The sequence below is a fragment of the Pogona vitticeps genome, chromosome 5, assembly GCF_051106095.1.
Source record: "Pogona vitticeps strain Pit_001003342236 chromosome 5, PviZW2.1, whole genome shotgun sequence".
NCBI lineage: Eukaryota > Metazoa > Chordata > Lepidosauria > Squamata > Agamidae > Pogona > Pogona vitticeps.
The window spans coordinates 40587057-40600922 of record NC_135787.1 but is presented as its reverse complement, the minus strand read 5'-3'; the positions used below and the strand labels follow the sequence as shown (position 1 = coordinate 40600922).

The 13866-nt window shown below is 41.2% G+C and overlaps 1 protein-coding gene and 1 pseudogene across 12 annotated transcripts in view; both read left to right on the top strand.

The window, feature by feature from the left end:
* Positions 1-13866, top strand: part of INPP4B (inositol polyphosphate-4-phosphatase type II B) — a 329973-nt gene that overhangs the window by 95878 nt on the left and 220229 nt on the right. For all 12 annotated transcript variants that reach the window (XM_073001618.2, XM_073001620.2, XM_073001617.2 and 9 more), the window contains exon 3: positions 11527-11611. In XM_073001618.2, coding sequence (XP_072857719.2) covers positions 11527-11611 — 85 coding nt within the window. The remainder of the gene's footprint in view (positions 1-11526; positions 11612-13866) is intronic.
* Positions 6109-6263, top strand: LOC140707959 (U1 spliceosomal RNA; annotated as a pseudogene).

The following is a 13866-nucleotide window of genomic DNA, read 5'->3' as shown; positions in this document are numbered from 1 at the left end:
GGAACGTAGAAAGCTGCTCTACTAGATATTCTTGTGCTTTGATTAGGTAATATTAAAGGTTGTCAGAAGACACTTCCTACGTGTCTTAGAAGTAAACATATAATTATGAACTAAGTGCATGACAATAGACTCAAGTCTGATTTAAATGTTTATTAATCTCAGCTCAATAAATTGTTGACTAATGAAATTACTGAGTGTCACTGTGATACAGTAGAATCAGCTTATATGACACAATGTTTTGGAAAAATAAAAAGGTTGATATTACTCTTTATTTAAAAATAATAATATTTGTGTCCCATCAAGCCATTTCTGTCTTATGATAATGCTATTCATGATTTTCTAGATAGAGAATACTTGAAAGTGGTTTCGCATCCCAGTCTTCTGGGGGCATCCTTGGACTGTGCAACTTGTCCAAAACCACACAGACTAGCTATGCTCACTGGACACACAGTGGGGTATTGAACTCCCAATCTCTGGCGCTGCAGCCAGATACCTAAACCACTGAGCTAACTATTTAAAAACAAAACAAACCTGTACTGAAATATAGGGAAAATGCTAGATGTATGCAGAACAGCTGCAGGCTGGTGGATATTTTCCAATATCTTTTGCTGGCATCTGAGATCATAACACACTTAGGGAGTTATAAAGTTATTGAAACCATGATATTATATTGCAAATGTTTAGAATCATGGAGCCTGCAGTATCTTGTCTATGGTCAGTTTGATAATTTATGCTTCTGAAGGGGGCTGAGCATATGTGGCTGTTAAAGAACTACAAATAAAGATAACAGTGGTATTTTAAAACACATCTATCAAGGGAACAGCTCAAGTGAGCAGTGCTACCTTTTTATGTCTGCTAATGAAAGTAAATCAGAGTGGCACCAAATGATTTATGTGCGAGAGGGCTGTTTGTTTATCTCTGTGAATTCGTGACCCATTATAGAAAAGCACTAAACTATTCATCTGAACAAGTGCTGACAGCTGGAGCCACTTCTAATGTTGTGTCCTCATAAAATGTCTAGCTGTTTTATTTTTATATGGTGCATTAGGATGATGTCTGCAAATGGTGGAAGAAGGAATCTTGGGTGACGTCCATTCTTAATCCCAAATCCCTTTTGATTTGCGCAGCCCAGAGAAATGTTAAAATAGCTTGCTGCGTTGAATCCTTTGATGCAATTACCTCTCAAAGGAGCTTTTTCTGGATTATTAGAAACAGAGTGTGAAAAATATTTAAATGGTCATTTATTTATTATCTTGAATTTTTTTCCTGTAACATAAGAGTTATCCAAGCAGCTTACAGTAAATAACCAGAACACACTTCAAATACAACAATTTTTAAAATCCTAAAACAAAATTATTTAAAAATAGCAACAGAAAGAAAAATTCATACAAACTAAAGCACATGTTAAACCCCAGAGATTCAGACTCTATGAAAAAGCCTCTAGGTGATGTGCCTGCCCAGGAGCTAAGACCAGGGGAGGCTGTTCTCTTGGTTACACCACCTTCACTGGTGTATTTGGTGGGAACATGGGGAGGGCCTTCTCTATTGCTGCTCTCAGACTGTCGTAAAGATTGGAACAGGTGAAACTGCTGGAGGATTTCTAACATAAAAAAAGGTCTTCTCGTAACAGGTTCCCATTTTATGTCTTAAGCCTTATGCTTGAAGCAGAATCTCTGAATGTCATAAAACATAAATAGAAGGTATACAGTGTATGAGAGAAAGTGTTTTTTTCTGGTGCCTAGCACCAAGCTGTTTGGAGTGTTAAAGCACATATGAGCCAATTTATGGGCATTGCAGGGACCTGCTTCCCACGTCCCAGTGTAATATTTCACTGCTGCCCAGATCATTAGAACTGGGATCAGCTGAAGGGTGTGCCAGCTGTTGTAACCCTCCTCTGTTCTAAGAAGCTAGGCACTGGTTGTAGGGAGATAGATGATAGATAACATTGCTGTGAGAACTTTCTTTGATTCTTGTCCACTCTCTCCTGATTCCTAAAGGGCAGACCTCTAATCTCAAGAGATTCACCTGCAGAAGATTTACTTCTGCTGGAGTAAACAGCTCTCTTTCTGTGTCTTGCAGCTATAACTATATTGTTGGGCCTTATTTAATGTTCTTCTTTCTGCTGAGATTGCCAGTAATGTGTCAGTTATTTGCTGTCTGTTGTGAAATGTGGACATTTGTCCATGTTCCCGGAGAAAGAAGATAATCTCATTTCAGCAAGGTAATTGAAAAGTGATCAGATAGTAGTGAATCTTCAGATTGCTGCAACTAGTATAAAATTGATTTCAGTGAACCACCTGGAGCTGAGAACACTCTGTACTTCCAGTGTACTGCACCACATTTTTTTCCTTCAAGGCAAAATACAGTATCCACATCTTCAAATAGTGTTCAGTTTTACATTTTAGCTGTGTTGTATCTGTTGTGCTATAATTATGTAACTGTAAAGATTTTGTATCATCCTGATTGATATTTGGGAGAATTTGTCACAGGACACATTTAGTAGAGAGAATCAGTTATGTAGGACAATGGTCCCCAACCTTGGGCCTCCAGATGTTCTTAGACTACAACTCCCAGAAGCCTTTACCATCACCTCTGCTGATGAGGATTTCTGGGAGTTGAAGTCCAAGAACATCTGGAGGCCCAAGGTTGGGGACCACTGATGTAGGATTTAAACAGTCTGTTTACGAGCCAGTACAGTTTGGTATAGTGGAGAGAGTGTTGGAGTAAAACACTGGGTTCAAATCCCTGCGTGGGTGTGGAAATTCACTGTTTGGGTGGCACTGATAAATTACTGGAATATCTTACATAGTTTGAAAACCCTCTTAAGGTCAGAAACAGCTTGATGGCAGACAACAGTATAAAATATGTGTGATACATTAGCTATGATAGTAAGTACTGTACATCACTGCTTCCCAAGAGCTTTTGAGCTGTCTCAAAAACTGTATTCCTCTTTATGTGCCTGCCCAGGAGCTAAGGGGAGGCTGTTCTCTTGGTTACACCACCTTTACTGGTGTATTTGGTGGGAACATGGGGAGGGCCTTCTCTGTTGCTGCTCTCAGACTCTGAAACTCCCTCTCATTGAAGGCCAGGCTGGCCCCATCTTTGCTGTCCTTTTACCAGCAGGCAAAGACCTTTGCGTTTAGGCAGGCTTTTCCTTAGTGACTTACTGTCTGGGAGACAATAAATGGGATGCTTTATATTTTGTTGCTGCTATATCTGTTTTTAATAATGCTTTTACCTAACATTTTAAATAGAAGTTATTAATTTCTTATTTATATTTGAATAATTTACTGTTTTTAGCATTTGCCATTGCATTTGGATAACTCAGTGGTTTAGGCATCTGGCTATGGAGTCAGAGGTTAGTAGTTCAGTTCCCCACTGTGCCTCTCTGGCAGGGGCTGGACTTAATGATCCACAGGGTCCCTTCCAGCTCTGCAGTTCTAGGATGATTATTATGATTATTTTTAATGATGTAAGCCACCATGAGTCCTTTTTTAGGGTTAAAACAGTTTAAATAAATAATTTTCCGTATGTTCAGTTGAATGTGTAGATGTAGAAGCATTTGGAGCACTGCAGGAAGATTAGATTGTCCAGATCATGTAGTACCTTTGCTTTTGCTGCTTTTGCTTACATCTTCCTGCTAGCTGCTTTGAATAGATTGGTGATCTTTTGGTGGGGAAAGGGAGATAAAGGTATTTTGTATTCTCATTTTTTACTGGACTCCTGTCAAAGCAGCTTTCCAAGAGGCCACAGTATTGTTTGCTGTGTTGCTGCAAGTGTGCTGATGGGACTGATAATTTTTTTTAGAGTATTATGAATTAGTAGGAAGTCTTTCATCATATCATTGATAAATGTCCTTCTGATTCATGGACCAGAATCCAATGATATACTTCTGTAGGATCTCACTTCTTCCACTAGAATCAGTACTCCTTCCCCTCTGAAGACTTCTTACTCTTATTTTTTGTTCCATAAGACGCACCTGACCTTAAGACGCACCTAATTTTTAGAGGAGGAACACATGGAAAATATGTTCTGAACCAAATAGTGTAATAAAATATTTAATAAACTATAACAGAATAACATTTGAACCATGTAAAGTTAACAGCAGTCAACAGTGGCATTAATATAGACCATTATCAGCCAGTGGTAAGACCTATACCACTCTACCTATATTTTACATTTCCTTTCATCCACCTCCTCCCCATGCTTATAGAAATGTCTCAATGACAGATGAGATTGTTGTGCAACTCTGCCCAGCTACACCTCAAGCCTATATTAAGTTAGAAATGGTTTGTCTGATTTGGCACTGCATTGAGAGGTCCCTTTTAGTTGTGTGGAGGATAAATAGTGGAATTAAACTATTTAACAGCTGGTTTTCCTTATTTACTTTAGGTTATGCAAAAGAACAGCAAGACAAAGCTTAACCCATTCACCAGCAGTAGCACATGCTCAGCATAAGACCAAATCTCCATTTTCTGACATAATTGAACATTTATAGCATGCAAGGCACAACAGGTTAGGCCACATAAAGCCATGAACAATGTTCTTGATGAGCCAAAAAAAACTGAATACAAACTATAGTAGCTGAAATCAGGAAGCAGGTACAGTGGTGCCTCACTTAACGAGCGCCCCGTTTAATGGTGAATCCGCACAGCAATTGAGTTTTTGCGATCGCATAACGATGTTTTAGATAGGTAAAAATCGCTTTGCGAAGATTGCAGGGAAGCCATCATCGCAAACCCCCGCCGATCAGCTGTGCTTCGGCTCTCTCTCTCTCTCTCTCCCCTCGCAGCTCCAGCCTGGGCAGGGAGACTGAGGCGGTGCTGCCACCCTAGCCGAGAAAGACCTTCTGCACCTGCAGAAGGTCTTTCTCGGCCAGGGTGGCAGCGCTGCCTCAGTCTCCCTGCCAAGGCTGGAGCTGCAAGGGGAGAGAGAGAGAGTGCAAAAGCACAGCTGATCGGTAGGGCCTTTGGGATGATCACGGGGAAGCGCACCCCTAGGATCATCCCAAAGGCCCCATTTTCGCGCAGCTGATCGGCGGCTCCATATCTTCTGCCCGCTGTGTTGGCTCGTTTTAGAGGCATGAAAATGGCCACCCCTATGGAGGATTTTCACATAAGGTGAGTTTTTAAGTCCATAGGAATGCATTAAACGCGTTTTAATGCGTTCCTATGGGCTTTTTAGTCCCGCAGAGCGATGAATCCGTATAGCGACAATTTTTTCGGAACGGATTATCGTCGCTATGGGGGGCACCACTGTACTGTAATCCAGTTAGAAGTTACGAGGCACAGTTAGTTTCCTTGCTGCAACACCCTTTGGAAATACATTCTCTACTAGATGCCCAGAACTAGTTGAAAAGTCTGCAAGTTGAATCCAGATTTCCCATAGAAATGCATTGAAAATTAATTAATGCATTTTTATGGGGGGGGGAAGGTCAGAAACTTTTAAAAACTTAAAAGAAAGTCACTTACCAGGTAGTGTAGACTGAACCTTGCTCTTCACAGTGCCTTGGTATACCCCAGAACAGCCAAAAAAGAGCCCCAAACAGCTAAAAGCCAGCAGGCAGCCGGCAGCCATTTGCTCCTGCTCCTGCTCCTTTCCCCTCCCCTCTCCCCACCTAACAGTTGATCGGCGCTGGTCTGAACACTTCCTAGGCAGCTTTTAAAACAAGTATGCACGTTTCTACACAAGCAGGTTTCAACTCAAACGGAGCAACTTTTCACCCAAGCATTAACCCCAAACAAACAGCTTTTAAACTAAATTTTACATTTTAAAACGACAATACCAGGCAGTCCCAGGTCTCTCTCCCAGCTCTCTAGCTGCTTGGACTTGCAAGGAAGAAGACAAGCAGCCTCTTTACTAACTGAAAGTTTGAATTTCCCCGCTTTCCCTGCCTTCCCTGCATATTAGGTATGCTAATATCTCTGCACTGGAGGATTGTGGGAGGAACATCCAGCCCCTGATGGGGGTTCTGTGGGGCACCCCAAAACACTGAGTAGCTCTCTTGGCCTCTTTCGGGACTGGGGTTGTGCAGCCCTGTTCTGATCAGGAGGTGCAACCGGGGGTCACCATGCCTTTGGGGGACAGGAAGGTTCACAGGCCATTTCAACTCATACCTGGCAGGGGAGATACCATGATCATCAAAGTGGTTTTCCCAGGGTGAGGCTCATCTATTGCACTTTGGATGTGCTGACCCCTGTGATTTCCCCAAATATGGGAAAATCAACTGCCTAAGTGGGGGACTGTGTTTGTGGTTTCCCCTGGTTTTTCTAGAATTACTCTTTGTCCTTGGCTGTTTTCACTGCCTGCTGCCATAGGCCTGTTGGCCTTGCTGGTTTTCCAGGTGGGCTCCAGGAAGCAGATCCTAGAAAGCCAGCAGTGCAGAATGGTGAGGTCCAAACAGCAAGCAGTCTCTGGTGCTAGTTCAGAGGCCACCCAGCATGGCAGTGGGGGGCTTCTTGGTGGTGGTGGTTGAACCCCTTTTTTACTGTATTCGTTCCATAAGATGCACATACTTTCTCCCCCACTATTTGGGGTGGGGAGCTGCATCTTATGGAGCAAAAAGTAGGGTAGGTTAGTTTTTGAGCATCATGGAGGGCTGCAGGAGGAGAATGGGAAGAATGTGTCAATTCCACTGGCATTTGATATCAAGGTTCATAGTTTGATTTTAGCCCCAGATCCCAGTTGTTTCTTCTAAGATTATGCCCCTGTTCTCACAAAGGGAAGCTGATAAGTATAAATGTTAGTTGCTTTTATCAGTCTGCAGGGCTACCAACAACAATACAGTGATATGAGAAGCCAGATTCACAATTCAGTGACTAAAAAACTAGTATGAAAACTAAATTAGAAGATTGGATTTGGAGGAGGACTTAGGTATCTTGTATATAAAGCAATGTGGCTGTTCCTAGGTTTAGGAATTCCTGTAAAGGGAGGTCAGGCTTGCTCCATCCTTTCTGTTGTTTTTTTAATTATTGGCAGTCATATAAGGGAAAAAAATCTGCCATTAATTGGAAGAGTATGGATTATTCATATAGAAGAGAATTGGTTCTTTCTCAAAACCTTTGGAAAAAGTACCAGAGCAGAAAATATTTTTTGAATTCAGGTATGAAATTCCTTATCTTACTACATTTATCAGAATGTTGAGAAGTGACACAGAGAACATGGTCTGGAAAGAATAATTGTTAATAGATTAGTTATGTGAACATAAATATAATAGCTGCCCAGAGTAGACCTTGGTCTAGATGGGTGGGTGAGAAATCCAATAAAACAAACAAACAAATAAATGCCAATGTTTATAGATTAGTGATACAACTCAGTGTAATGTTTCTTTGCATAACTCTTCTGTTTTTGCATTTTGTATATGAAGACTAAGGTAACAAATTGATGGTTGTTGTGGGTTTTTCGGGCTCTTTGGCCGTGTTCTGAAGGTTGTTCTTCCTAACATTTCGCCAGCACTCTGTGCCAGCCACAGAGACTGGTTAAACGTTAGGAAGAACAAACTTCAGAACACGGCCAAAGAGCCCGAAAAACCCACAACAACCATTAGATCCCAGCCTTGAAAGCCTTCGCGAACACATAACAAATTGAACTTGTAGATGGGACATGGCCAAGGAAATACACTAGTCTGGGAATGTGACTAGCTAATGTAGTTCTGCTTCTAGCTCATGCATTCAGTGAGAGAGTGAGACTTTATGTGAAGGCCCTTGAGACCAAGTTAACTTCTATTGGACATTGAGGAACCACCAGTGGCAATTCTATCTGCAGAGATATATTGATAGTGAGATCCGCTTTGACTTCAAGTGCCCTTGACCTGTCATCCTGCCCCTCTTCTAAACTCAATAAGCTATTCGGATGTTTAACTGAGGGAATGTAAACTGTTTCCCTCAGCAAGGTGCACCAAACATATCGTACAGTTTTCTAAATGGGGTTAAACATTCATACGCCTGTATAAAAATGAAAGTATGTGGTTAGGCATCTGGAGTGATTCATTAAATCAGTGTTGTTCTTTGGCTGTCCTGGTAGTATGTGTTGTTTCCCTTATGTATCAGTTAGTGCCATTTCTCAACAGTTTTTATTCAGATGTATATTTCTTGCAAAATATGCAGAAATGGGGATGTATATCATTACATTTTTCAAAAATAGTATTTGGTACTATATAGAAGGTACCGTTCATCCATTGTGAGAAAAATGCAGAGGATTCTCACTTTGGTTGTAAACTGCATCGGCATTTGAAGCAGCTCTGGGTAGAGGTTTTCCCCTGATGACATCAAAATGTTCTATAAAAGCCTCTTGGGAAAATTCTACCTTTTCACTTCAGAACATTTTTTCCATGACACTTCAGGGCAGATGAAGGGAAGTTAGGAAAAAAAATCTGACATTTTGCCTTTCTTTGACCATATTCAATGTACATCCTAGCTATCCTGCTCTTTTATTTTAGAGTACAAGGAGAAAATCTGAAAGTTATGCCACAGCAGTATTAAATCTTATTGCAACTGTCCATGACTGTAATGTCTTTGGGAGATTTCTGGGTTTCCTTGGTGGACAGAAGTACTTGTGGACTTAATGTGTGCTTTTATGTTTGGAGTTATAGTTTGCCGTTTCCAAAAGCCTAGGATCAGTAGCAAATATAAAAACCCTTGAAAGATACAGTCAAACAAAATACATGTTTTAGAGATTCAATTCCAATAGCAACTTCAACCTAACCTCCAAAATATAGCTTAAATCTTTATCAGAAGCAGGATAGGTTTTTGCTGTCCTCATTCACAGGGAATACACTCAAAAGTACACTCCTAGATACTGATCTTAGGGACGTGGTGGCGCTGTGGCTTAAACCAGTGGTTCTTAACCTTTGTTACTCGGATGTTTTTGAACTGCAACTCCCAGAAACCCCAGTCAGGACAGCTGGTGGTGAAGGCTTCTGGGAGTTGCAGTCCAAAACTCCTGAGTAACCCAAGGTTAAGAACCAGTGGCTTAAACCACAGAAGCCTCTTGTGCTGCAAGGTTGGAAGACCAGCAGTCATAAGATCAAATCCACACAACGAAGTGAGCTCCTGTCGCTTGTCCCAGCTCTTGCCAACTTAGCAGTTCAAAAGCATGCAAATGCAAGTAGATAAATAGGTACCACCTCAGTCAGAAGGTAATAGCATTCCATGTCTAGTCACACTGGCCATGTGACCACAGAAACTGTCTTCAGACAAACGCTGGCTCTATGGTTTGGAAACGGGGATGAGCACCGCCCCCTAGAGTCGAACACGACTGGACAATTTGTCAAGGGGAATCTTTACCTAGATACTGATCTTGGGTGGAGAGGTTTTATCCAGGCCATTTGAGAAGAAGCATATTCTTACGTCTTTCCCTCCTCACCTCTAATTTTTTCTTTCATGGATTCTTTTCCAACACCCTACAGTTTACAGTGGTGCCTCGCTTAACAAAGATAATCCATTCCAGGAAAATCACCATTAAGTGAAAACATCGTAAAGTGAAATAAAAAAAACCAATTGAAACGCATTGAAACCCGTTCAGTGTGTTCCAATGGGATAAAAACGCACCGTCCAGCGAAGATCCTCCATACGGCGGCCATTTTCACTGCCTGTATAGCAGGGAATCCGTCCCTAAACACAGCAGGGAGCCATTTTAAGCACCCAGTGGCCATTTTAAAACCGCCGATCAGCTGTTAGAAAAACATCGTTTTGCGAGGAATTGGTTCCCGAAGCAGGGAACCGATCATTGCAAAGCGAAATTCCCCCATTTTGACCATCGTTTTGCGATTGCAATTGTGATCGCAAAAAGATCGTCGTAAAGCAGATTTGTCACAATGCGGGGCAATCGTAAAGTGAGGCACCACAGTACATTGTTATAACATCCATCTGAAGCCTGCTTGACTCAGTGATATCTACCAGTGCCACTGCTTAACTTCTAGCCAGGTCATGTGTCTTCTAGCCTTCTAGAAAAGGTAATTAGGAGGCCTGTTATTAAACAGAAGTTGTCTGAGTCCCATTCCACCACACTATAATCACGTTGCTCTAATGGTATGACTACACAGCAGGAAAAATACAAATTGATCTCTTGTGAATTCACACTCTGCAAGTTGGGTTTCCCTAGATGACCAGACAGAAGTCAACAGAGAGAAAGGAGGAAATTGCTAGTTTCTACTGTAGCCCATTGAGGCAATGGGTTTTTCTCTAGGTGGGACTAACCATCAGGCTTCGACCTAATATTCTCATGTTTTACAGAACACAAATAAAACGTGTTTAGGTTTCTAGTTTCCCCTCTTCGAGGTATTGCTTTTTGCTTATGCTTTAACATTTGGCATGATACTGTAAACTCATCTGTGGAATGTGGTTGGCAATAATTGACAACAGTGAGGTATTTTTAACCTTATAAACCTGGAAGTATACTGATTTCTCTTTAATTTAAAATGTTTTATGTTTCTAAAATAATATCCTCTTTAATTTTGATGTTCTAAGAAATATGATTTGCTGATAAAAGCTACTTATGTTATAATGAAAACGATAGATTAATAGCTTGGCTGTTAATAGGAAAGGAGGTAATAGATTGCTCTGGCTTGAAGAAACTCATAGCTAAGTCACTTTTCCAGATCCATTTTTAAAGCTTAATTGTGAGAATCAGCAGACCTCTTGAACCAGGGAATAGTTCAGAGTAAATTTTGAAAATATTTCTTAACATTTGTGTCTTTTCCCTAAAAACTATATCAAGGCAGCAACTTTCACAATCAATTTTGGAAACTGGTCCATCCATCTGCAATTCATCATCAATGAAAATCACCTATGCGAAGCTCAAATAAAAGAATACGAACCCCAAAATGAGTTGATAGTACTGTACTGTCATATTGTTTCTCAACAAATCATGTAAATTATTTATGCCGTCCAGCTGCTAAATCCAAAGTGTGGCAGAAAGTTGTTGATACAAATATATAGAAAATTTGGTGCTTCCCTTTTATAGGGATTGATCATATGACACTATAGTTATAAAGGCTAATTTAATTTAAAGCGGTAACATTAGAGCAAGAAAGCCACTTATAGCCTTGTCTTTATAAAGACTAGCGTCATTGGTGTCAAAATTCTTTCTCTTTTCAAAAAGAAGAAAGAAAATGTTATCTAGTGGGAAATTTGCAATTAGTTTTTTTTTAACAAGTACATACCCTGTGTAACCTGTATATATCCATCACCAGGACCAGGTTGCTTGAAGCAGTAGAAAGAATTGCTTGGTATTGAACTTCATTGTTTAACAGCAGCTTACCTTCAAATGACAAACATTCATTCTTAAACAAGACAGCTGTCGATCTTGTCATATTATGGGACAAGCCCATATACTGTATCTCTCTTACAGAAAGAATGTGATCTCTTTGAATGAGGATTAATTGATTAAAGTTGTTGGATCTTCATTTGCTGTGTTTTGCTGTGAATTTGGCCCCCAGACCTTGCCTGCTCCTGTACTGTGAGATAAAGTGAATGAACAGAATGGGTCCCAAATTTGAATGCCTTTTCTATTTTTGTTCCTTTACAGGATTCTGAAGCCTCTGAGTTAGTAACCCTGGAGCGGTGCTGCATTGTGGAGTTTAGCAATAAAGCAGATGTCTCAGTAGTGCTCAGTAAGTAAGAATCAACATGATGCATTTACTCTGCCACCCAATACATTTTTGCTCGGTTTAAAATTGTTTCAACCATCAAAGCTGAATTCATGTGAGATATGGTCAGGTTGTAGTTCCGTATTCCTGAATTAAATGTTGTGTCAGATTGGTTCCTTGAATGTCACTTTATAAGTAAGAAACATGCATCAAAAAGTAGGATGGTCACTGATGCATCACTAAAGGGGGGGGTGCAGGCATCATGCAGAAGGAAAATAAGGACAAGGATGATTAAAAATGGACATGAAGAACAATAAACCACCGCATTAACTTTTATTCTTTCCATTCACTTCTGCTTTGTTTGCTTTAAAAGGTAACTTGCAGTTTCTGTAGCTGCAAATGGAGGAAATGAGACTCATGCTTCTTCCTTCATGCTCTGAGCTGCTGCTGCTACCATATATGCTAGGTGTTCAGATGCTCCCGTTACTCTCTTTACATGGCCCCCCTTTTTCCCATGCTATGTCTCATTGAGCCTTGGCAGTGGCTGAAGAGTAGGGAAAGGTAGAAGAGGAGGGGGCTGTTCCAGATAGTCTATGACAGCTCGGAATGATCAGAATGATCAAGTGAAGGAGGAAGAGGAAGCATCCCAGGTGTGAAGTGCCGCCACAGCAAAAGGCCCAAGAAAAGCAAGGAAGGAGGTCTAGAGGGTTGTTCTTAAAAACAAGCAAACATGTATTGCTGCAGAGAAGAGGCAGCCACATCAGCTACCTACTTCTCTTTCCACTCTCTTGCACATTTTCAGAAAGAAAACAAGAAAAAACAGATAGGAAGCAAACAGAAAAAATACCCTAGAAAACAATTACTTTAGGATTGGGGGGGCATCTTTAACACACTTTAAAATACAGCAGATGTGGACTAGCTAGGCATACAGAGAGATCCTTTAAATATAGAAGCAGAGATGTCTGCAGATTTGGGGACCTTTTGTATGGCAACCAGTGAATCATAAGATTGTTAGCCATTCAGGTATCTGAGGAAGCAGCTGATTATCTACAAAAAGCCACGTTGTACCATTTTTGCAGTCCATCCGTTAGGCACGTTTGCTCAGAGTAAGCTCCATTAAGTTCAACAGGACTCCCTTCTTCATCACTGCATGTGAGCTATCTTCTTTCTGCCCTGCATCCCTTCAAATAAAATACAGCTCGGGCAGAGTGGAAATGCCTAATGTGGCTTTTTATATGTGACAAATAAGATGTGTGCAAATGAAGCTAAATGCCCCTGCCCCTTCATCAGCCACTGTCCCTCAATCTGCTCCTAGCAGTGCAGGAAAGAACATGCTGCAGGTCAAAGCCTAGTATGAAGAGATCATGACTCAGGTGCCCTCAACGAGACAGAGTTTGAGAAAACAGAAGCACAGATTCTCTTGGTATGTATTTGCCAGGCAGCTATGGACGCACCATTCCCTCTTCAAGGGTGAACCCTGCCCCTTTCAGCGAAGGGAGCCCTGTCAGAAGCAGCTGCAACATATGGCAGGTCAGACAGGGAGCTGCTTGGGGTGGTGGTGGTGGTGTACCTAAAATAAGCAGAGAGGCAGAAGAGTCTTGGTTTGCAGTGTACTTAGAGACATTTGTTGCAGAAAGGGCTGGAAAATATCTTGCTTGCAATTGCTCTCTTTACTTACTCCCCCCCCTCCACACACACCCACACCAAGAAGAATGGTGAAACATAGCAACAAAAATAAGTCTTCTACTCCAGTTCGTTCTAATTCATGCCCACAGGCAGCAAACAAGAAGCAGGAAACGCCCTTGTCCTTCTGCAGTTCTGTCTTGCTGGCTGGTGCATGGACAGCAAAACTCTGCTGCTGCTGTGTGAAGATTGCCTGCACGTTCCCTCTTATCCTATAGTATGGGATGCAATACAGTGCAATCCTGTTCCTGTAAAGTTTCATTTTAATCTATGATTTTGGAAAACCAGTTGGGGAAAAGAAGAAGGGTGAAATGGTCCGATAGTTCAGTCCTGGCATCAGCAATTTTCAATATAAGGGAGGAAACCCGGTACTGACTTCCTAAAGAATCATATGACTACACTAAGGTGTAGCTAATTATGTGCCACAGCTTGAAGAATTGTTCAAATGGAGGGAATACAAGAAGATAGACTTAAAAAAATAGACACTGCCACCAGCATCCTGACTCCCCCAAATTCTGCACAGCCTGGAACAGCCATAGGGCCAGGATTCAAATGTAGGACAGTATGGCCCAAATCTGGATCTCCTACTACTCTGA